The sequence below is a fragment of the Chelon labrosus genome (assembly GCF_963514085.1).
Source record: "Chelon labrosus genome assembly, chromosome: 1".
NCBI classification, from domain to species: domain Eukaryota; kingdom Metazoa; phylum Chordata; class Actinopteri; order Mugiliformes; family Mugilidae; genus Chelon; species Chelon labrosus.
Genome location: NC_140337.1, coordinates 13,520,360 through 13,545,232, shown reverse-complemented (window position 1 = coordinate 13,545,232; position 24,873 = coordinate 13,520,360). Strand labels below are relative to the sequence as shown.

Here is a 24,873-nt window from a genome sequence, read left to right as displayed (position 1 = left end):
CCAATCCACAGAGGCCCCTCCCCTCAACCCATGCGACCCTAGGGCTCCCACTAAGAAAAGTCCTGGTGCCAGGCAGACGGCACAGGACACCCTCAGGAGGCCCGTTTCCATTCTCTGATGAGTAAGAACTGTTCTAGAGGCACAAGGGAGACCTACACAATATGAGGCTGGTGGCTGACTGGTGTATATGATTTGTAAAACTCATCTGAAAACACTGCAGGGATGAATTAGCTTTTCGAAAGCGTGCATATTATCTGTGTAAATGTGTAAAAAAAAAATGAGGCATTTGCACACATATGTGAGATTGAACCCAAGGTTTATCACACACATACAGTATATATCCAGCAATACAAGAAACAGCCTGGTGAACACATAAAGCCTTTAGTGCTTTGTTCGTCTCTCTCCTGGGGTTGAAATGAAGAAAAAAAAAAATGTGGCATGCCACACGGGGCCCTGCTACCTGCTAGGAGGCATGAAGTGGTTGAATTAAAGCAAGCAAGTGGTTGACACTTTTCATCCAGGAGAGGATGGAGTGCGGCAAGGAGATGATAAGGAGCGTGTGATAGCTTCAGCTTAGGGAGTCATAAGCAGAGACTGCTCTCTCAATCTTGTGCTTAGAGTAATAGCAAGAGCCAAATCAAAACATATGGACTGTGGCATTTGGGCCTACACAGTGTATTTACCTCTGTGACAGGGATTGAACACATATTCATCAAATTTGCTGGTAATTTTGCAGCTTTGTACTTTCAATTACTGTGCATGGGTGTTTTTGCAAGGAATGCTACCTAATCAATATAAAGGAATGCTTAGTAGCCCTTAAAGCTCATTAGCTAGTTAGCGTAGCTCGACACACCTGGGAAGGGGGAAACTGCTTGTCTGACTCTAGCAATAAAATCCATGTACCATAACCCTTAAAGCTCGCTTATTTACAATTTACCTCATATCTTATTTATTTAATCCATACAAAACTGAAGTGTAAGAAGAACATTTTGCTGTTTTAAGCAGAGTTATGTGCTGGACTTTTTCTTGGCTGGCATTTCTTGGCATTTGTCAGTTTATAGTCTTGCTAAGCAAAGCTAACTGCCTGCTGGCTCATATGCTGAACTAACAGATATGAAAGTGGCCTCAATCTTCTCATCAAATGGCTGGGAAGTGAATAAGCATATTTCCCAGAATGTCACATTATTTTGTTCAGATGGACAAAAAAAGAAAAAACCCTGCAGTTTCGGTTTGCCTTTTCACAACCACCACATATCTTTGAAGAGATTTGCTTTGACCACATATGAGAATGAAAGCAATACAAATGATTTTAGCCACAATATCTTCCAGTGATGTATTTCATAAGCAAATTATTCAAATAAAACGTATGTTGTCCTTTGTGCAGGTGCGGCTGGTAGTTGAAGTACTTTGGCCCCTGTTTCTCTTCTTCATATTAGTGTTGGTGCGGTCGACCAATAAGCCAATTCACAAAGGCCAATGTGAGTATAAGCCTAATAGTAATGTGGCACGGCAGTTCCCAACTTGCACTTGCAATGCATATCTCAAAAGCGTTGAGGAAAATCGAATGGGCAAGTTGAAAGATTAAGTATTCATCTCTATTCCTTTAGGTCACTACCCAAATAAAGCCATGCCTTCGGCTGGCATGCTGCCATGGCTTCAAGGTATGATCTGTAACATCGAGAATCCCTGTTTCGACAATCCGACACCAGGGGAGACACCAGGCCAAGTCAATAACTTCAACAACTCCATGTATGTACTGGCACAATCTGTTTTTTTTTCCTTTCACATTTTACTCTACATTAGCTTGTAACACAGTGTTTCTGGATATGATTTTCAATATCTGTTGGCAAATTGATAATGCATGACTTTCTTTTTTTTTTTTTTTTTTGTCTTTCTGGTAAAACAGAATTGCTGGAGTATTGATAGAGCTGCAAACCATCCTAGTGAACAAATCTATTCTCAGCAAGACACGGTTGCTAGCAGATGATATCGACCAGTGGGCTTCTGTCCTGTCACAGTCTGACCCAGGTAATAGTCGTAGTAATTTGATTATTGTAATCTTGATGCATTGAGTGTAAAACAGTGATGCTATTTATAAAATGATCTTATTGTGAGGTTATTTTCTGAAACTAGCGAAGAGCAACAGAGGCCATACACAGAAGTGTAGACTCTTTTTTTTTCTTTGTATAAAAGTTTAATTGCCACTGAGTATTGTTTCAAAAAATAATTGATATAGTAAATACGCAGCCTCAGCAACAATCACTCTGCTATGTCTTTGTTAAGTACGCTCCATCAAGGAAAGTATCCCCTTCATGCGGATGACAAGTTGGAGGATTTGTTATTCCCCTTTATCCCTCAAAAACAATGGCGTGTGATTATTTATGATGCAATTTGCCATGCAGACTGACAGATCGTTTGTCTTGATAAGTTGCTGCTTTGCATTAGGCTCATTTAGCCTGATGATATTCAGATTTTCATACGGCACCTAATTTGCAAAAAGGCAAAGAGTGGGGGCCGCTGTTCAACAAGCGGCTCCTGGGCCATTTGCATTTTGGGGTCGCTGGCTTGTAATATACAAGATTAAATCCATCAAAGATCTAAGCCTGGACATAATTAATGGGACTGGCTGTCTGGAGCCAGAGCACAAAAGGTCATTAACAAGAATTGAGAATGGAGTACTATCAAAAGACTACGATGGCAAAGGGGATCGTGTTGTCCTTCTATTTTTTAACCACGGCTTGATTAAAAAGATTCAGGTGGTCACTTCAATCAGAAAGGCAACAATGTTCAGGAAGGGCTCAGAGCATGTTCTACTTCCCTGTAATCTAACCCCGTCAATCCCCCCTGAATGCCCCCTTGACATGAGCAACATAATAATATTCAGCAAGAGTCACAGGGTATTATATAAGATGAGAGTAATTAACTCCAGCTATTTTCACCAAACATTTGTCTTAACTGAACCTTGAATAGGCCCAGCATAAGTCACTTCCTCTCCTCATTCAGATAATCGACTCACTTGCCCATATTACACATTTAATTACATAACGTAAAACTTCATCATCTTAACAGGAAATGTTGGAGTCCCGGCAAACAGAAAGTACTCATTGAATGGATATAGTATGGGAATGGATGTGTGAATATACTGTAGCGAGAGCCCCGCTGAGCCACTGTCAGTATGGAGAGGGTAATAGTGAATAGTTGGGAATCTCTTGGCAGCTAATCAGGAGAAACTGGCTGGTTAACAGTCTAGTACATGTTTAGCAACAAATTTTCTCCTCTCACACACTCATGCAACTCAAGTGTTCATCCCCTACTTGCACCAGTGAAGGATTTAATTGCAACTGTCGTCTAGATTAGAAAGCATCTGTAATTCCACTCAAAACCACATGCATAACACAACCAAATCAGATTCTGCATTCTTGATTATCCATTTCCTTTCTGTGACCTGCACACAGGGAACATGCAACTTTTATCAGTTAGGATTATATTATACCCAGCAGCTGCACTGCAGTGATTTTGAAGACAGAGACATAAGCTTTAACCTTGTCCCTTCAGCAACAGAATAAATCCTCTAGTGCTTTGTTTAGACTGACCTTCCATGGTGGAATGGCTGCTGTCCTATTAGTTCTGGCTCTCCTCCCTGGTAGGCACTAGGGCAAATGACACAAGTTTCACACACATTTCTCCATGCATTCAGAGTCAGAATGCTGAAATAGAAAGGAAACTAGAATAGATGCTGAGACAAAGACTGCACAAACTGAATAAGGAGGATTCATCGCCAAAACTATGAACATAAGAAAAGTTAAAAACAAGAATGTAAATATCCTTTTGTCGTCGGCATCCCGCATGTTAACATTTAGTGCAACACTGCTTAAAAACTGACACTGAACTGTAGCTTGAAAAAGTAATAGTGGTTCCTCTTCGTGTTTAAGCTCGACCAGTCAACCTGAGGAGTATTCTAAGGAACAATGAAACTCTCTCCACACATCTGGAAGACTTGTCAGTGCCACCAACAGTCATTCAAAGCCTCATGAATGCAGAGATTCAACTCAATCCAGTAAGTATCACTTCACTTCTTTTTTTTTTCTTTTTTAAATGAAAGAATTAAAATGTTAACAAAGTGTTCAAGAGACCAAATGTGCCAAGTATGATTTGTTTGAACATTTGAGAATGAAATATCCTGGCCAAGAACTGCCTCTGGGAGTCCTTGCCTTGACAGGCAGAATCAAAGTATGCTCGTGTATTTGCTTGACAAAAAAGTTATTTGAAGCTACCTACAGTAGGTAACTCAGAATAACATGGATTTTAGTAAGACTAAGAAATGTTGTCTCTAAACGTGACCCATTTATAATGACATATAATGATTACAATCTGGAAAAAGGTAAGGTTCTGACAGAAAGATCCCTAAGTTCCTCTACTTCCTCTGGTCTTGAAACAGTTCCCAGAGGATCTCCTTCATCTGGGAACTGTTTCAAGACTGTTGGAAAACCATTCCAAGGAACTACTCATGAAACTGATTGAGAGAATACCAAGGCTGTCATCAAAGCAAACGGTGGCTATGCTGAAGAATCTGAAATCTAAAAAGAATATTCTGGATTGTTTAACATGATTTTATTTACTACATATGACCCTGCATAGTTTTCATACCTTTTAGTATTAATGTGGCAATTTAGACTGAGTGGGAAAGTGTGTCCAGATATTTGATTTGTACTGCATTTAGGGAGAGGTGCAATCCTAACTATTTACACAGGTAGGCAAGTGTGTGTGTGTGTGTGTGTGTGTGTGTGTGTGTGTGTGTGTGTGAATATCCTCACTATATATGTAAGTAGGTGGGTGTGTTAAGTCCCCACTAAGTACGTAGATTTGTTTATACGTGTGTTTAGGTCCAAGCTATGTGTGTAGGTGGGTATGTCTGAGTGTGAGTCCCCACAATTCATACAGGTGTATAAGTCCCCACTATGTTTCTTTGTAGGTAGATATGTATGTGTAAGTCCCCACTAAGGTTTGTTCAACCCCTTACGTTAAAGCAAACAGTCTGCACCTTAAATCTACATTCATCATACATGATTATGTTTTGGGAAACAGCTAAACTAACAAAACCTAAAAATGTGTCAGTGTAAACATTTACATACAGGTGCATCTGATTTTGTAACGTGATTCAGCCTGCAGGCCAGCAACAACCCAGAGGATTCAACACATGATTATATAAAACAAGTGAAGATGCAAAGTTCTGTTGTTTGTCAGCTCCTACAAAAGTTGGTGTTTACTTTCCAGATGATGGGCATTCCAGGGCCAGGCAACCTGAGGAGCATCCTGTGTGAAGGGACAGGTCTGGATGAGTATGTCCAATTTAGCAGCCAGGCTGAAAAGGAGGCTTTTCAAAATGTCAGCTGCTCCCTCACTCCCCAGCAGCTGATTAACACCCAGCAAGTCCTGCTGCAGAACCTGGATGTGAGGAAAGTGCTTTCTGAGGTGAGCTCCCCTCGTCGTCCCCCAAAGTCTAATTTGAGTTTGATGAATCCTGATGAATCTTGAAGGAACTTTTGCATAGACCCAATTAGCATGATTCTGACAAATCTAGGAGAACTGTGTTTACACTGATTGGTCTTGTGGGGACAACGCAGTAATAATAATGTCTGCTTTTAAAACCGCCTAATTCATCCTCAGCAAGGTCACCTACATCTAGCATTCCTACAAATGACATGGTCTGGTCTAATAAAGGTGGTATTAAGAATGCAAATCTAAGCTTTTGTAAAAGCTTAAACACTACTAGTATGAAGTCAATGAAAAATGAACTGAATTTTGGTATGCACTGCTTCCGATTTCCGCTGTCTTTCTTTTTAAAAAGTCAGCACTCGGGAGGAAACACGATGTTGATATCTTTTGTTCCTACTTTGTCTTCCTGACACCCACATTATAGATTTTTCATGTCATAGCTATAGCTGCAGATGGCTCGCAATGACTCATTGAAGTTGAATTGATGAAGTAGACTCCCTAAATGTGTCGCTTTGCATTGACAACAATGACTCGTTGCGGTATATTTTGATGCTGGGAATTCCAAAAATGACCAAGTAAGCCTCAAAAGTGTGAGAACAATAGCCCAGCGAGTTGAACACTTACTGAGGCTGTGTTATTTTTGTATTTGGAGTCTTACAGTGAGTTTAATAGGGGGAGTTCTGTTAATTATTTAGCGCTTAACCAAACTAATCAACTACTCAGAAAATGAAACAGTTATCGACTGATCCATGTTTCTCAGTGGTCGGCCAACAATCTGCAGGGACATTTTCAAAATCTTTTCTCATTTTCCTCATGCTGCAAGCGAATCTAGCAAGAAAACACACTGATAACCTGTTGTAAACGAATGCTGTATTATGAACGATACATTATACATGATATAAATGATCTGCTCATTACTAATTATAAAATATGCATTCCCCGCTTGCCGACCCTTTTTATTTCCTTTACCCTCTTCCTTCTGTTCTCCTGGATTTCCAATTCCCCCGACCCCTTCTCCCTTCCTACATGATTTGTAAAGGCACTCCAGAGAAGTGGTCATACATGTTCACATAAAAATGCTTTACATTATAAATTTATGAGTATATTACGCGCTATACGGCAGAGGAGTAAAATCGCTTGTTGACCGGCGCGGAAAAATGCAAATGTGGCAGCTCCTGCCCGAACTGACATATCACAGCTCTTCCGTCTCTCCTCTGAATGGTTTCTAAATGTAAAAAATATGGCCGTGTCTAAGAATAATCATAACAAATGTTCCAACTCAGTCTGTGGTAGATAAATAGTGCATATTATACCCTTATGCTGTTGGTTTATGATCACCAGGGCTGAAAACATTCAGCATAACATTGTAAGCCACAAGGCTATCCTGTCCTCTGAGAGTTGCTGAGATTGGTGGTTATGGTCAAAAGTCATTTGGTGAATTTTAGTCCTAAGGAAAAAAGTAAATGCCAAAGTAGTATTTGTGTGCCAAAATATCCAATTGAGTCTCTTTATTTGACATTTTCTGGATGGGAGTTCAAGATTGGTTCTCCCCTGAGACAAAAAAAACAAAAGTAAAAGCGGCCACACACTCCACAAAGTATTCTGAGCACATTGTCTGCGCCAGCTATAATTCTCGCATGGCTTGCAGTAAATTGAATATAAAGACAATGATATTCTGTGCCAGCCAATTGGTTAACCAATTTAAAAGTTAAATGTTATGCTTGTCTGGCTCAGTCTTTGACTTAGAGGGATGAACAAAACTTAAATCTTATTAATGAATCCTTCAAGGCCAAACCTACCAGTGGGTTATTACTGCAACATTATCTTGATGTATTTTTATTTCGCACATTTTGCATCGGGGATCATTTTCTGCCCCATATAATCTAAGCTTTTAAAAATTGCCGTTGTGGTCCTGTGCGTCTTCCAGTGATTTTACCCGAACGCACGCGATCAGGTGGGAATTATTTATTAGAACTAGTGTTTTCTCTGAATTCTTTTAAATCTCCCCGTTCCCTTTGGGATGATGAAAGCCTGCACTTTTCCTCGACTTTATCTTTGAGAGAAAATATATGGGACAGCAAATCCAATAAATAAGTGATAAGGCAGGAAGTTCGTAGGAAAGAGCATCGGAACAATTTAAGCCCGCAGGCCTTTTCAGGCGCAGAAGAAAAAAAAAAAACACAGACAAGATAGGGTGGAAAAGCTCTTCAGTGCCTTGAGCAGATGCATAGAAAAGAACAGCAAGTCTTCACAGTTGAGGCTTCGACGTCGCTGAGCGATTGTGACGACGACATACGACAACATAAAGAAAAGGACAAGGGAAGGAGTTATTATTATATTATTATATATATATTATGTGAAGCGGTGAGTGTCAGAAGGTGATGGAAGATGGTAAACAAAGAGCAGCTCATGACTAATCAAAATCAAGTTTTTCTTTTTTTTTAATGTCAGAATTATGATGTTTTGACAGTCATTTTTTATTTTAATGTGTTTGGGTATTAGACAAACCCTAAAAGCCTGTTATATAAGATCAATCATACCGTGCAGGGTGATTAACGGCAAAGCCTCGTATTCCCTGCTATCAAAAATATCCACGCAGGCGACAAAAATTAGTATACAGTGCAGTCAGCTGTGAAAGGTGCAGAGAATATGACTGCATGTGCCCATCCAGGAACAGGCACCTGTGGCACAGTTGGCACCTCAGCCAGAGTCGGAGACTGGGTTTGACTAGGAATACATTACCGCATGACTGTGTCATTGGCTGGCACCGGCCGTAGCCAATCCAACCAGCTCTTCCCAATCCATTTGAATCGGCTAAAGCTAACCTTAACTTGCTGTTTTAATGGAACAGAAAGTTCAGAGCAGCTTATCACAAGTGGAACCCAGCGGGTGTTGTCTGGTGCGCAAATACATAGTTCAATAAGGAGAGATCAAGTAGGTGAATAATGAACATTCATTGAGAACACGTGGACGTGAACACGCAAGGTAATAATGTGGCGCTTAGACTCAAAGAGACATGGTGCCATTGAGCTGAATCTCAGATGATGCCGGTAGATATGGCCAGATAGGGAGTCTAGACGCTGGTGGTGGTGGTGGTGAACAAGATAAAGGAGGGAACAGCGTATTGAACATCCTGCATACATAGTGACAGAATGACAGTGACTTTAAAGCACAGGGACAAGGGAACAATTAGGAATGATGATTGGGTGAAGGCGTGCAAATAGTTCATTGGATGAAAGCTGTGGCGTGACAATTCAGGACGGACTGATTTTGACGGCGTGGGAAAATGTAAGAGCGACAGCCCACGTTCACCAGAGGGGAAAGATCTTATTGAACCTTAGCCCAAGCTTCATTATGACATTATAAAAGTGAACAGATGGCAATCCATATTTCTTGCTTAGAACAGAAGACATTTTGGTGTTTTGTAGTTGTTTTTGTATAAAGGGAATACGAGCATATTGCCAGCATTTGGAGTCTATTTTCCTCTGCCTTTGGGTTTCCCTGAAGCTGACTGTACCTTTGGAAATAATTTCAGAACAATTTCAGAACACAACGGAAGAATAAACAAATCCAGAAGTAAACTGGACTTGTTGGGTTTTCTTGAAGATGTTTTACTGTTCAACAAGTAGCTACAAACTAGCTAGCTAAGAGGTTAGAAACATCTTTAAAACAACACCTAACGACTCTAACTGCCTTTGTTTTAGGTTTGTTTTTGGATGCACCATGATCTTGATGACTGAGAAACTTTTACAGATTGCCTGTAAATGAAGAACATTTAAATATATGTGCAGCTTAACATGGGTCAGTCTGATCTCCTGAAGGCATAATCTCCTTTTTGTTCAATGGACTGACAAGTTTTTTATTCTAAATATGTATAATTATGTAAGTCTTCTAAACTGAATTTTGTACTTTGCTTCTAAAACTGTTTCTTCCTGGAGCGGTGGAAATTGAGTTTAACATCTCTTCTTCAGAAATGCGTCAGGCGCTGTGGCTCACTTTATCCATCACCTAATGTAACATTGCTGAAATCTCTCCTTCCATCCATCACTTAGTGGTGATTTTCAGCTGTTTTGCTCAAAATTGTCTGACACTCCTGCGCTCTATCAGTTTGTATCCTCTCTTAGTCTGGCCTCCACTGCCTAACACAAGAAATGATTCTAAATGAACACGCTCGAGACTCAATCAGCAGCCAGGCTGTTGCTGAAACCTTGCATGATGGGGCTTTTATTTGCGAACCGGGTTTTATCTAAAAATTCTAATGCGCCGTTACGCATTCTGCTCCCCTTTATTTATTCAGCCTTCGGCTCTTCCCTCGTCTACCCTCTCCAGACCTTTGTCCTGCGTACACTTCTGAGCTTTGTAAATTCATACGCTGAAAGACGATACATGGTCTCCTGAAACAGCCTACACTTGACACTTGATGCATGAAAATGACGGTGGTTGAAAGGGCACGTCATTTAGTTCTTCTAATTGGGCTCATACTGTGTACCTCCAGAATGTCACTGTAACACACAGTAACACTTGTCATTCTAATGCAGCTTTAATTAACCAGTGCTGGAGAATCATAACGTAAGGATGCAATTTACAGGTCAAGATGCACAAATGAGCGCGTGTCGTTATTATATAGGAGTTTGAATTGAAATGTATTTTTAGCTGAGGTGTGAAGACCTCAGGGATACGGCTACACGCATGGTTTTTTTTATTCTTTGGTTTCTCACATATAAATTGATCAGCCATAACATTAAAACCACCAGCTGGTGGAGTGAGTAACGTCGATGATCTCATTATGTACGATCTAATGTTCTTCTGGGAGACCTGAGTCCTGACATTTATGTGGATGATACATACCGACACTGGAACATCGTTGGAGGCCGCCCCCATGGCAATAGCACGGGCGTGTGTCTTACATCCTGGCGTATGCAAAAGAAAATGTGATACATCACACACGGCCACCTTCCTCCGTTGCTCCATTGTCCAGTTCTGATGCTCATGTACCCTCTGGAGGCACTGTCGGCCATGGACTAGGGTCGGCATTGGCACCCTGACTGGTCTGCAGCTACTCAACACCATATAATACAAACTGTGAGGCACTGCATGCTCTGTCACCTTTCTGTCAGCGCCAGCATTCACTTTTTTGTATTATTGAAGCTTGGCCCACCCCTATCACTGATTCACCACATTTCCTTCCTTGAACCACTTTTGATAGGTCACTGCAGACTGGGAACACCTCACAAGAGCTGCAGTTCTGGAGATACCCAGTTGTCTAGCCGTGTCAATTTGGGCCGTGTCAGAGTTGCTCAAATCCTTCAACTCACCCATTTTTCCTGATTCTAACACAAAAGACAAAACCCTAATATATCCCACCCAGTGACAGGTGCCATGATACCAGATAATCAGTGTTATTCACTTGACCAGTGATAATAACATAATGTTATAACTGGTCTGTGTATTTTTAATAAGAGGAGACTTAAAACAGTCTTGCTAACTGTTTGCATTCTCCTTTAGGCGCCTTCAGCTTTGGACCTGAATGCAGCAGACACGGTGACACTGATGAGGAAAACCACCGTAGACGCGTTGCCAGTGATTGAGGAGGTAAGTGTCCGTATCACACGAGAGGAAGCCATGTTTATACCCCGCTTAATAATGTGTTTTGCATTTTCTTGCATCCAGTTCACCAGGTTGCAGAACTCCATGAGCATTAAGGCGGCTAGCTCGCTGGATTTCCAAGAGAACATGATTGGCAGTATCAATATGCTATTATGTGGAAGGCAGTCTGACTTCAATTCCACCAATGAGACCATCAGTTTACCCTCGCCTGGACAGGCTAACAACAACTCAATTTCCATTATGGGCAACAGTTCCGGTGAGTGCCGCAAGCTTCTTTGTAAAACAACGCTGTCACACAGGACTTGTCTCTTAATCTATTATCTGCGTTTTAGCAGGAGTATATGTGGCCACGATAAACACAAATATGAGGAAATTCAGAAACAAGTGGTGCGAAATGCGCAGTATCACAGGTGGTAAATTTGCCGCCACAGGCAAAGAGCATGTTGCATTCAACAAAAGCTGGGAATTAAACTTGACCGGTATTTGTGGCAGAGGATGACATCCATGACTAGTCAAATCAAGTTCTTCTTTCTTTGCGTGTCAGAATTAATGTTTTTTTCACAATTTAATGGAAAAAATATATCAGTTTAGGAAGACAGAGTAGGGATTTTTGTTAGTTTAGTCCTACCACATCACAACAGAAATGTGCATGCAGGTGAGGGAAAAAAAAAAGTGGTGCATGCTATACAGCAGGGTGAACAACATGTGATTGCTTTTGCACATTCAAGAATAGATACCTGCAGCACAGTTGGCACATAGGCCAGAGTTGGAAAGTGGGTGTGGTTAGGAATACGTCTTCACAGATTATGTCGTAGCCAGTGAAACCATCTGTAAATGTAAGCAGGCTTTCTCTGAACCTTTTTAGGTCTGCCAGCCTCCAGTATAGTGGTGTTTTAGAAAGGTTGAAGGTGGGAAAAATGACATGATCCATCACGAGCCGAACTTCACTCACTAAGGGACAGAGGCAAAAAGCATAAAACCTCTGTCTTTGTTTTCTGGCTAACCTTCCCAAACTGTCGTGTAAGTCAAATTTGTGCTACAAGTGACTCGTATACTTCCTCAGTAACTGTGGAAAGAGATGACCGTACATCATTTAATCTCATTCTACATTCCCAGACAGTGTCATTGGCTGGCATCGGTCAAAACCAATCAAATCAGCTTATTTTATTCCATTTAAAATCTATCCCTAACATAATGATGTTTTCTCAAAAGAAGAGTGGAAACTGGAGTTACTGTCTGCGCCATAAGATGTAAATATACAGCATGGCATCTTAAAAATGAACATATGGCCTACTATGACTCTCACTGAGGACACACTTTGGACTTCTGTATTACTGTTTTTGTGCTGACTTTGTCGGCCTTCTGGTGGTTAAGTAGAGCAAATCGTGTTTATTTGAGGAAAATGCCAAGTCCAAGTGAGTTAAAACATCTGAGTAAGAAAGTTGCCATCCTCAGTTTTTCTATAACTTCCTGTGCAAAACAATATGGTTGGTTTATTTTGATTATGTAATAAATGTCGTGAAAAATTTGCGATTTTTCTGGTGTGGGTCAGTCTTGATAGACTTCAGTGATGCAAAGCTGGGAGAGAAATTCAAATCTCCCTGCATCCAGTCCGTCCCTGGGATGTCATTGTCTCTCATACTCCTGATAATGTGCAGAGAATAAACATGGTTCTATGGTACATAAGTTCCTCCGCAGCCGGAGCTGTGTGCTCCGCTGCAGTGTGGTGCTGCTTATGAAAGATTTATTCCAAGTACCCACATTTGAAATAAGGGCGGTATATTCACACTGCTTTAAAAATCAGGACTTCAGCGCCCACACTCAGTGTGTCGGAGCAGGTGGATGAGTGCTCTGATGCCTGTCTCGATTTAAGCAACCAAAGAGGAAGGATAGATTATACAAGGACTTGTGGTTCAGCCTTTGATCTAACGTAGTACACTTTGCTCTCTTGACATTAAAGTGTGTTTTTGATGCGTAGATCTGTCTAGTGCTTGAGGACTTTATATCAAAGCAAGATAGGCAATTTAAGTGACTCTCTGGTTATTTGTTAACCTTGCTGCTTATGTAATGAATCCCTGGTAACAGTGAATTCAAGTTTAACGTCTAAGTACACTAGTATTGCAGTATCTCAGTACCGGTTCGATAGGGTTGTGGCGATACTGCAGGGTTTTAGACGGATGAGACCAGAAGAGACTCTATGAGACATGTGGCGCAGTGCGTGCTGCAAGAAGGCCTGAGGCATTAAGGCATATCCAGGCTTGCTGCATAAGGCTTCACACATGATTAAAGTCCAATTCAGGGTTTCTACTTGAGGGATTATCTGCACAATTTTGTGGTGATGCTGCCCAACACTTCCGTTTCTCTCAGATTTCTCTGGTATTTCACTTCCATCTCCTGGCCCTCAGGTCTTGTTGTTTCTCCCTGGAGACTGCCAGCATTTACCTGGCCTTCTATGACGTTTAAGCGTCTCATCCAACAACAAAAGTTTACTGTCTGATTTTGCCCATGTTGGCAGAGCTTCTAAAAATCACTAGCTACACATGTACAGCTCCAACCCATGTATCATCACAGCCTGGCAAGCCACAACACGACTCAAGGATTGTATGCAGAGCTACCCTATGTGCTGTCAGGCAAGCCATGTGAATGCTGAACGAATCAGGTAGCGTAGCTGTTGTCAAAAGGTCAGGGCAGGACATCGGTCAGGGCAGCACACAAATACACCTGTAAATGTAAGAAGACTTGGACTGGACACGTTTGTATTTTCTAGTCGTCAGTATAGTGGCCTTTTGGAGAGTCTGTATGGTTGATTCTAAGGTGGGATACGTGACATGAGCCAACAAATCAATGTTCACTCATGGAGGGACAGACGGAAGCAGAAAACAGTGTAACCTTAAAAATCAAGATGATCATCACTCGTACTCTCGAGCTCAAACGTTGGCAGCCAACATCACGGCCGCGAAGGTGCACCACCTGGGCAGGCGCTCGAAAAAAGTTTTTCTCAAACTTTTTGAAACATTTTCAGGTCAGCGAACTGTCTTCAGCCTGAGAATCTAATTTGTAGAAGATCTGTTTTTATTTTTCGCTGCAAGTCTTGGAAGAACCCACAGGAGGGAAAAGGCTTTATGGATTATTACACACCTGAATGTTTAAAACAAGACCTGACCTGTCTGATCTTGATCTATGTGTGGACGCTCGAAGACTAACAAACTTTTAATCATTTGCACCTGCTTAACTACACCTGATTCTATTCTTAGTCCTTTAAAGGATGGTAACGTTTTCCTCATGGGGGGAAACTGATTTGGGGATTTTGGGCAAATAAAACAATAAATTATTAAAGTTAATTGTTTTATAATGCATTTAAAAATGTGTTTTATTGGAACTTTACTTTTTTTTTTATTTAAGTTAATGTAATTTATAAGAAACCCTAAGAAGAAACACAAAGGCATCAAAGAATTGTCTTTTATGCGTCACAGAATATACATAATGTATATTACTTTCATGCAGCTTTGAATACCGCTGCATGTGCTTGTTCTTTTAGAAGCAGATCTCCAGTGCAGCTTCCTGCAGCCTTGTGCTCATTAAAGACCATGCAGTCCTGTTTCATTAAATGCCTATTCTTTGGAGAAAACCACACAGAATTAGATTTTAATAAGAAGCCCCGTATTCCCTGGGAATGAAGCTGCACCGTAAAGTGGAATTGCATGCTAGTGTCGGGGCAAATTAGCAAAAACACTGTACCCTCCTTACATAATAAGCGGCAACATCTCTGTTAGCATGCTAATGGCTGTTTTCAGATTTGCCTTGGCATTTCATTGCGTTGCTCTATGTACGGCCTAAATGGATGTGGAATATGCAATGTGTCTGCATAATGGCCAATTACAGCTCCTTTGTAAGTGTAAAAGTGCACTCCGAGGAATAGTGGGGTAGCAAAAATAAAGGCCAACACTGAGGTTTGCTTCGTAATGTTCCCTCCTTGTTGACAGCAACTTCTGAGTCATTGTACAGAATAGTTGGTGTGTTCCTCTGTAACTGTGGACGGTAATGTTAAGCTGTTGCAGAATCTGCCCATGAGATTAGCTATAACAGGAAGTAAGTGATTATTTTGTGGAGAAATTTGTTAATGCCTAAATCTCCTATAAACTGACTGGGCATAACATTATGACCACCTTCCTAATATCCTCTAAAACAGTTGTGACTCATCAGAGAATGGACATGGTCCTTCTGAGGGTGTCCTGTGGTGTCTGGCAACAGGATGTTGTTAGTGGGGGCCTTTGGGTCCTTTGGGTTGAGGGGAGGGGCCTCTGTGGATCATCCCACAGATACTTCAGTTTGAGATCTAGTGAATCTGGAGGCCAGGTCAACACCTTGTGCTGTTCTTCATGTTTTTTTAGTTGTTCCTAAACCATTTTTGTGTGTGTGTCTGTGTCAGGCTGCATCCTGCTGGGGATGGCTGCTGCCATCAAGGAGTGTCATTGCTATGGGGTGGGGGTGCCTGGTCTGGTCTAGGTGGGTGCTACATGTCTAAGTAACATCCACATGAATACCAGGTCCAAAAGTTTCCCAGCAATATATTAAGTTGTCGCAAGATGAAATATGCATTGGTGTCTCTTGAAATGCTTAGTAGCCTTTATATCTAGCTGTATTCACATTCCTTTTATACGGGATGAATGGGTAATACGTCGTGGCAGTTGTTGGGAGTGAGACTGGCTCACCTTATAGTACTGAATGTCAAAGAGTCCTCTCTCTATCTCCTGCGAGAGAGTGACTTCAGTGACATTTATTCAAGCTTATTTGACTTTCCGCTGAAATGCTGCAAGACAGCGCTAGATTTGTACTGCTTGTAGGCAATAAGTGCTCCTTGATTGATGCATGGGGTAGTTCACTCGGACTGGCATGTCATGCTCGGTGTACATGTGCGCCTGTCCATCTGGGAGCGCTCATGCTTGTCTGCTTCTGATTGTTCGTTGAATAAAATGCCTGAAATATGAGTAATGCAGAGTAATAACCCTTGCACGTGCGAGACCGGTGCGAGACTGTGTGTGTGTGTGTGTGTGTGTAGCTCCAGCATTTGTAGTCCACAGTGCTGTCTCACTGTAGTGCTGAACTGAGCCCATCTCCAGGGTGCAACTCACATTGATTAAATTTGCCAGGTAAGTTGAGGGGCTGACTTGAGGCTCCAAGCAATTATTTGACTGTGGCTAAACCCGGTGTAAAGAACAGATTTTCTTGTTCCTTCAGACCGCCGTTTCGTAATAAAGTTCTGTTGTCAAATAGAAGTGTGCCGCTCAGGAGAATGTGTAACCTCTGTAATCTGATGCTCCCTTTAGCACACAGAATATCAAGAACTGATATATCTTTCCCACAATACAAAGATATCCGATATTAGATCTGCATGCGTGCCTTATTGTTGAGTGGAGCCGTCTGTGCTCACAATCACATTTATAATCGGAACACTTTTATGAAATAAGGAACCGTGCTTTATACACAGCAGAAGTGTCCAGAAATGGATTCAAATAAACATATTGGGCTGGGCACCGGGATGCACATGGATATGTATTATGTTTATATCCTCATAGTACAAAGAGTGAGCAGGACATTCTTCATCAGATCACCACATTGAATGAATAAAAGCATAATCCGTTATTGAGCCCTACTATATTTGCAACTGCCACATTGGTAAGCATTGTTTTAAAATAAAAATTAAACCGTTCGTTTTGTCTTCTGCAGCATTTTTCCCTGTAAATAGCTAAGAAGTGATTTTTTTTTTTAAAGACACATTTAAATTTTGCTTTAACTCTACGTAAACTTTCCACTTCGCCACTGAAAACACAAAGACGTCATTTGTGTTACATCACAAGGACAGAAGAGCCACAGACTTTGATCAAAAACCCCACCTTAGCTCTCCAGCTAATCTAATCTCCAATCACAAACACGTGTCCTGTTTTGCACCGTGGCCCGTCGGATGAGTAGGCAAACATTCACCAAGGAAAACTGCGCTACTTGTGTCAGTTTGCGAGCTGTGTAGCTGATTAGCTGCAACACAATACATAGCCTGCAAATAAACCTGGAGACGCCATTAGGGTCCAGGTAGAGGCTTTTGTGCTCTTAAATATTCAGCCCCAATGTCATTTTGTGCCCGTGACATGTAGCTATAGTGGAATTGAATTTATGGCTGAAAACTACCTTTAGTGCCACCAATACGAAAAAGACCAAAAGTGTAGTTCCTCTAAGGGCCACTTGAGGCAGACTCCATTCATTCATCCATTCATCTTCTGTACCTGCTTGTTCCTGTAAAGGGTCGCAGGCTCTGCTAGAGCCTATCCCAGCTGTCATTGGGCGAGAGGCAGGGTACACCCTGGACAGGTCAAGCATGTCTTTGGATGGTGGGAGGAAGCCGGAGTACCTGGAGAGAACCCACGCAGACACACGGAGAACATGCAAACTCCCCACGGAAAGGCCCAGTCGGCCCATGGATTCAAACCCGGGACCTTCTCGCTGTGAGGCATCACCGCTAACCACCTCGCCACTATGCCGCCCAGGCAGACTCCATAAGTGAATAAATCGCAGCAGACTTCTCAGCTTTACAGCAGGAATAAACCACATGTTAACAGCCATGTTTGGTCTCTATAGCTAATTTCCCCATTAATGTCAAGTATATGGAGGTGAATCTTGTTTAAATTATATCAAGGCTTAAAATTATGCACAAAATGACGGCGCCGTCTCAGATTGCTAGGTGCCTGTCTCACGCTCTGCATGTTTTTCCATGTGTAAATTAATTAAGAGGAGTGAAGGATTGCCAAGTCAATCAACTGCTCGCCAGGAATACTTGTCCATCTTTATATACAGTTAACGGGTGTAACGGCAGCACACTGGGAGCCTGCCATCTGCTGAAAGGAGCTTCTATCATCATATATGTTTTCCTTCATTTCAATAACAACAAAACTATTGACTATTCACTTAAAACGGACATTGTTTCGTGAAGCGGTGAGTGATGGCTACGATAATCAGCCTACCCTCCCCTCTTTTTCAGAGCATCTCAGTTGCTATATCAGTCCGTGTTATCTGCAGATGCCAGCGCTGTCTCCATCTTTAAAGAGTCCGCTAGAAGCCCTTTCATCTTACTGATGCGGAGCTGCATATTTTTTCTTGAATACAGAAAGTCTTCCAATTTGGAGTCACTTTTTCCTGGAGACACCTAACAGTCTGTTGAACGGAGAGCTGCCGAGGTGTGTGTCGCACACATTTCCTGCCTTTCAAGTGTTATGATTGCAGGAGGTGGCATCTGTGCGGTCTGTAGAGGGAACAGCTGGCCAGACCCAGACTAAGGGCCGACCATTAGCTCTCCGCGCGCTGACCTCCCAGGAGCACCTGAGAAAGATGGGCAGCAGGCAGAAAGGCTAACATTTAATTGCACCGAAAATGGCTGCTAAAATCTCCCTGATGGGGGGGGAAACGGTTGCCCTGGCGAGATGAGACGAGAGAGGAGGTTTTTGAGGTTCTGTCGCCATCTTGACGGGGAAAAAAATTAAAAGAGGGCTGGGAAAAGCCCTCGTGTAATGACAGGTGTCAGAACAAAAGGGACAGTTTGCAGCGGATCAAAAAGCCAGGCGGCCATATTGGGTGGCAGACTTCACGCCTAATTGATCAGTCCTTTGATAAAGCACCACGCTACAAGAACCGCGCATTTTCATTCAGAACAAGCCAGGCAGAGTCGAGAGCAAGCTTTCTAACCACTCCAGGTGCCCCACTGCTTGCAGCGCAGGTCCTTATGTAACTTATTCAGCACTCTCCCAACCTGGCAATATTCACATTGGCAGATAAGTTAAATTAGTAATGATCCTGCTGCTGCACAGTATATTGACTTTCTTCCTCTGTTCATAGAAGCTTTTCCTTATGTGCTCAGCTCTGAACTCTTGGTTTGTGTTTTCCTCTGCCTGTGTGTGTTTTTAAGTAATAATTGACAACTCTTTATAAAAACATCCACTTGGCAGTTCTGTAGTTGGGAAGTTGTTCTAACGAAGTAGCTGTGTCTGAATCAATAGCCGTTTTATTAAAGCGTTTCATTTGATAAACTAATATAAGGATGTTTGCAGGGAAGAAAAAAAAAGAGTCCTGTTATAATCTGTGGAAGCACCAGTCACATAAACTTTATTATCAACTACAAAGCTTCATCACTAGACGTTTTCCTCCAACAGTGTAATAATGTCCGGTGCACAAATTGTGTTTTTATCCACCTTTTATTCAAGCTGCTATTTTAAATATTGACGTCAAGGCAATCAGTGAATGAAGGTGAGTTGACCTCTGACGCGTGGAAAGTATGAGAAAATACAAAATGGCAAGGGCACCGCAGTAAAACAAGCTTTATACGTTTACAAAGGCTTTCTTCCAGTGATGTTTTAAAAAGAAAAAGGTTAAGATGATGTGGCTGAATTCACCTTGATCCAAAATCCTCAGTCCACATGACTCCTGTAAAACTAGTAATTACAAGCCTCTCCTGACAATGTCCTCTAATAAATGGTCTGCTCTTCTATAGCGCTTTTCTAACCTTAGCGGTACAAAGCACTTTACGAAGGGCTTTTAACCGGTAGCGGCAGAGTCGCAATGCAAGGCGTCGGTCTCTCTTGCCCGAGGGCGCTTTGCAGAGGGGCACTTTGCGGAAATGGAACCACAAACCTTGTGGTTAGCGGCTGAACGAGCTCTACACCGCTTCTGCTCTTTAATATTGTCTTTAAACGGCGGAAACTGCCGTCAGTTCCTTTGGGTCAAAGTACTTGTGAAAGTGCTTCGCAGTAATCAATACGCAGAAACAACACCGCAACACTTTGTTAAATCTGCTCCTCATGATTGCTCCCGAGAAATGGACAAACAAGAATCCTTAATCAAGACTCTACAAGAAAGAGTCATTAACAGCAGCAGCTCTGTTCTGAAGTGCGGTGATTGCATCAATACTGTCCCCATGGTGTAAATCTGTCCACTTGACACGCTGCGTAAAGTAACGTGATGTCTCTCAGTCTCAGTGGCTGCGTGTAAGTGTAATCATCCCTTTTTTGCATATGTTGTTAATGTGACTTCATTTCTTCGGTTAGAAAGTAGATTTTACTCTCTACAGTACGACTGTTCACGATTTGAACTGAAAAGCTTTTCTTGAAGCATTATTGAACATTCTGCATTAGTGATGCAATGTGATGTGTCTACATGTTTCTAAATTATTAACTAATCCACGCCCTTTAGTGAGAAATACGAAATCGAAAAGGTCAAGAGGGTTTTTACAAAACTCATATCATGTTCATATTTGCTCACTTTTACGCCGAGAAAAAGTGTGGAGAAGGTTGTTATAGTGGCCACGTATGAGTTCAAGCTTGTGTGCAATATTTATCATGTTTGCTTCTTGGGCTCCTCTATGATTTTTTTATTATTTATTCTTTTTTTTTTTGTACAGATCAAACACCTTGTTTCTCCTCTTTCCTGCCGACCTGCGAAATAGCGTACATACATTATGCGCGCAGGAGTCGGTGGTGTTTCTTTGGTCTTGCGTTGACTTTCCCTGTCGTCTCCCCTCACCTCTCTTCTCCTGTAGATGCTTTTTGTCAGACTCTTGTCGACACCCTGGAGGGCACACCTGGCCTGCGCTACATTTGGAGCACCTTCAAGCCTTTAATGCAGGGGAAAGTACTCTACGCACCTGATACACCTGCTGCGCGCCTCCTGGTGAAAGAAGTAGGTTTGGAGGAAAAACATATTTATGTGTACGCTGACTTTTCGTGAACTTGAAAAAGAAGCTGAGCGTCTTGCCAAGCTTCATGCCCATTTCTCTTTGTTTAAATTAAATAAATACTGCGTATAAATTTAAAGGATCAGGCTCATTACAGCGGATTGATGCCGCCACGGTGGGAATATAAAATCTGCATGTCACACATTACGCCCTAGAGTAGAAAAAGAAAATAAATCAGAAGGCCTGTTTATAGAACAAATGTCATGACATGACATTTCTTCAATAGATTTGCATCATTTTGATAACTGCATAAGCAAAACAAACAACAGACACGCAGCGAGGATTTTGCATTGAGAATACATAATGAGCACAAGCGAAACCTGCTGACTGCACAGCGAGCGGCCCGGTGTTGGCACAGGAGGCCCTCTTCACACCAGACATATTCAGATTGTTTACAAGTCAGTGTTCAGGGGTAAATAACCCCATTTACATTCATCGCCATGGGGGGGGTGGCAGTGTTACAGCGTGATGAGTTCCTTAAGGGATTATCCGAATTTGCAGATGTGGAGTACTTTCATGTCTGTTGGCTCAGCACGAATAGAAGGCTCAGTGGGTATGCTTTCAGGCGTGGTAAGGTGAGATGAATGTGCTGTTAAATAATGTGTTTCTTTTTTTTTTTTGTTTCAGGCAAATAGCACATTCAGAGCTTTCGCTATGTTGAAAGAGCTCGTTGATTCTTGGGATGAACTTGGGCCACGTGTCTGGGATTTCCTACAAGACAGCCCTCAAGTCAATACTCTAAGGGTAAGAGTCTGCTTTAAGATCTGTAACAAGTGTATTGTTTTAAAAGAAAGGGTATAATCTGGTCTCTAGGTACAAACTTTACACTCAATTTCTGTTTTACATTTACCTGTACAAACCTAAAGCTACAGTGTAGTGCAAACAGTCTACAGTCTCTCATATTTTTTCAACGCTCTCCAAGGAAAAACCTTCTTCAATACACGTTTGTCTCCACTGCTTTCAGGTTTAGACTGTAATAATGTCTCTAAACGCTGAGTTTCCTTTTATGTGGAGCATCAGAAACTTTCCTTGATTCTGTTGCTTTTGTCCTGACTGATAAGAGAAATTGAACTCATAGAACCCAGGTTACATTAGTGACTTCCTTTTTCCCCTAGCTCTGCCATACGACTCATTTCTGTAGTCTCTCCATTGCTCCTCTCTTCAGCTCAAGAAAAAAAAATAAAAAATTATTGCTGGTTGACATAAAACTCATCACTACTAATGGACCAGTGTGGAAATGTCATCAGTCGGACAACAGATTTAAAACTATGGCATACTGCGAAACACAGAGAGATTTATCTGGCGGCGATTAGCTTAATAGCGTTTTGTGAACTCGTTTGGCAAGGGCTTGAATTTAACAGACGTTCATTTATGTGTCCCACGCTGTTACTTCAATAGAGAAGTCCTCTGTCTTATGCTTCACTTTCTTAATTAATACAGCCCTGCTGTCTGTGCAGTAACTATGAACTAACAACCAGGTGACTGCTAGCTTAGCATAAAATCAATCCTGGCTCTATATGCTGTACTAAAATATACTTATAACTATCTTATACTGAGTTCAAACTTAGCATAGTTACATAAATATTTCCCAAGTCATAAATTAGCTCCATTAAAGAGTGTCGCACCACAAACGGACCTGCATAGTTGTTACTGCTTAGCGGATACCTAGCTAGACTATTGGTAGCAAACTCTTAGTGATCAGCTCACAGAATGCAACACTGCAGTTTCAACAAAACTCACCCTTCCCAGATTTTATTAAACAAATGCAGGACGTAAGGACGTATTTTTGTGCCTCAACCTTGCATATGCTGCAGGTGAGAATATACATGCTGTGTAGGAAAAATTCCAGTTGCCTTTTTCAAACCTTTTTTTGGATATACATGCTGTGTACATCAATTTGTCCCACCCTCAGTTAGATATGGAGACTCAGGGAGGAAAGTAATTATGGATAAGTGCAGGATAATTTTCATCCTGGCAGAAAGGATTATCTATAGAAGTAAAGGACATGGACTCTTCGCCACCACACCTCAGTCGCCCCTCTTCTCCTCTCTCTCTCTCTCTTTGCCTTTCGCTGTATTTCCTTGACACTGACATTACTCCAGTGTCACTCCAAATGAGCTTATAGGCAGCTGGAGGGAAGCAGACGCTGGGAGCTCCATATAGCTAGGGTATTCATTACCCTAGCCCTAACCTTTACACAAATGGACCGGCAGACCTCCTTTGTCTTCATTTTCTCCCAGCTCGTCTCTCTCTTTATCCCCTCCTCTCTACCTCTTTCCACAATGCTGGTGGCTTCAGAGGTTTGTCATCTTCGGAGGTCCTTCAAGGTCGCAGAGGCGTTTTACGTTGATGGACCAATTACCATCACCACCACAACCACATTGGAGATGGAAGATTCAGAGCGTTGAGACGAACAGAAGGACATACAGTCGCGTGTTCTCTGAAATGGCTTGGGAATAAAAGTGGCTGAGAATAGGTTGGCTTTATAAAATCCTTAAGATGTCAGCAGTGGTTCATTCAGTAGCACCTGTGGTTACTGTGGCAACAAGTTAATACCGCATGACCGTACAGCTTCTTTGTCAGCAGTATGATAGAAGAGCAGCTGATTTCATGAGATTCTTAAGGACTGCACCTTTAATTAAATCCTTTACCATAAACAGTGCACCTGCTCTTTGTAGAAACCACTGTCATGTATCATCATTTCATTTAACACACGACCAGCAAGGTTAAAAGGCATATCTGCAACTGTTTACTCCAAATGCCACTGAACATTAAGCAGTGGGCACCACTTTAACCGCGTGCACCAGCAGCCGGATGAAGATTTCAACCACTGAGCCGTTTTAACGGCTACGGTCGATTTGCCGGCATGACTGCGCCGATGTCTCGAATGACTTGCTTTTTTTTTTTTTTTTTTTTAAACGTACACCATCTTCAACGGGTCACGTCCCGAACGCAGCAGCCACTAAGATAGATGCACTGATTTTTTAAAAAGGTCGCACGCAGCGCAGAGATTACTTAATTTGACACTTTGTCCTTAGGTTAAGCAGAATATCATCAGAAGTGTTGACACTGAAATGCCACTGAGCACACTGGCCGGAATATATCTGAATCTCAACTCGGGATTTGACACTGTGGAGGCCCAACGCTCATTTGACATGCGGCGGCCTTTTGTGTCCAAAAAAGTCCACTTTGAAATTTGAACCAGCTATAGTAGTTAAATGATTCTGCTGGTTCGTTTTCATCTTTATACTGCGTACATGACGGGTGAATTATCAGTATTGTGTTTAATTCTGCGATTACATGAAACGGTGTCATGTTATTACTTGGCCGTTCGTTTCAAAGCAAAAGGGAAACTAATGAAAATAGCGGGTTAGAGGGAGGGAGCTATAAATAGAGGGCAACATATTTAAACCAACAGGTGGGAGTTGTATGAGGAGCTTAGAATCGTTTACATATTTAAATCTACATACATATTCATGTGTTGTGTACATTACTGCAGTAGTAGTTTGTGTCTGATCGGCATATCTGTTTTATTAATTTACTGAAAGATTAGAGCAAATGCTCTTTGATCCATGGCATGAGATGACTGGAAGAGAGTTGTTTCTTATCATAAGAGGAGGACCTTTGTCTCTTTTCTGTGCATGGGTATGTTGCTCACGTGTGTGTTACGTGTGTGTGTGTGTGTGTGTGTGTGTGTGTGTGTTTACAGGCAGGGCATTTACATTCATTTTCACTTTGTGGGGCTTTGTATGTCTGGGCCATGCACATATGCACACACCCACTGAATGCTGTGATGTGCATCCTGGAGCCAACACTGCCATCTATCTTAACACTCCTAATACATTCTACAAAAAAATGGGCAAAGCTGGCCTGCTTTTTCTTCTGAAGTAATACACTCTGGATTTAAAGCCCTTTGGTTCTCATTAATATTCATTTGCAGTCATACCAGATTCATTTTAAACTCTTCATTTGTGACCATAAATCCATCTTCCTTCCCT

At 41.8% G+C, this 24,873-nt stretch overlaps 1 protein-coding gene across 1 annotated transcript in view; it reads left to right on the top strand.

The window, feature by feature from the left end:
* The window catches only part of LOC311486628 (phospholipid-transporting ATPase ABCA1), a gene marked incomplete at its 5' end in the record, with an annotated part of 154,027 nt that overhangs the window by 3,302 nt on the left and 125,852 nt on the right, over positions 1–24,873 (top strand). Inside the window, 9 exons of the mRNA XM_084542543.1 lie at positions 1,385–1,478; positions 1,608–1,749; positions 1,907–2,028; positions 3,933–4,057; positions 5,275–5,472; positions 11,002–11,088; positions 11,167–11,359; positions 20,681–20,820; positions 21,503–21,619. Coding sequence (XP_084398669.1) covers positions 1,385–1,478; positions 1,608–1,749; positions 1,907–2,028; positions 3,933–4,057; positions 5,275–5,472; positions 11,002–11,088; positions 11,167–11,359; positions 20,681–20,820; positions 21,503–21,619 — 1,218 coding nt within the window. The remainder of the gene's footprint in view (positions 1–1,384; positions 1,479–1,607; positions 1,750–1,906; positions 2,029–3,932; positions 4,058–5,274; positions 5,473–11,001; positions 11,089–11,166; positions 11,360–20,680; positions 20,821–21,502; positions 21,620–24,873) is intronic.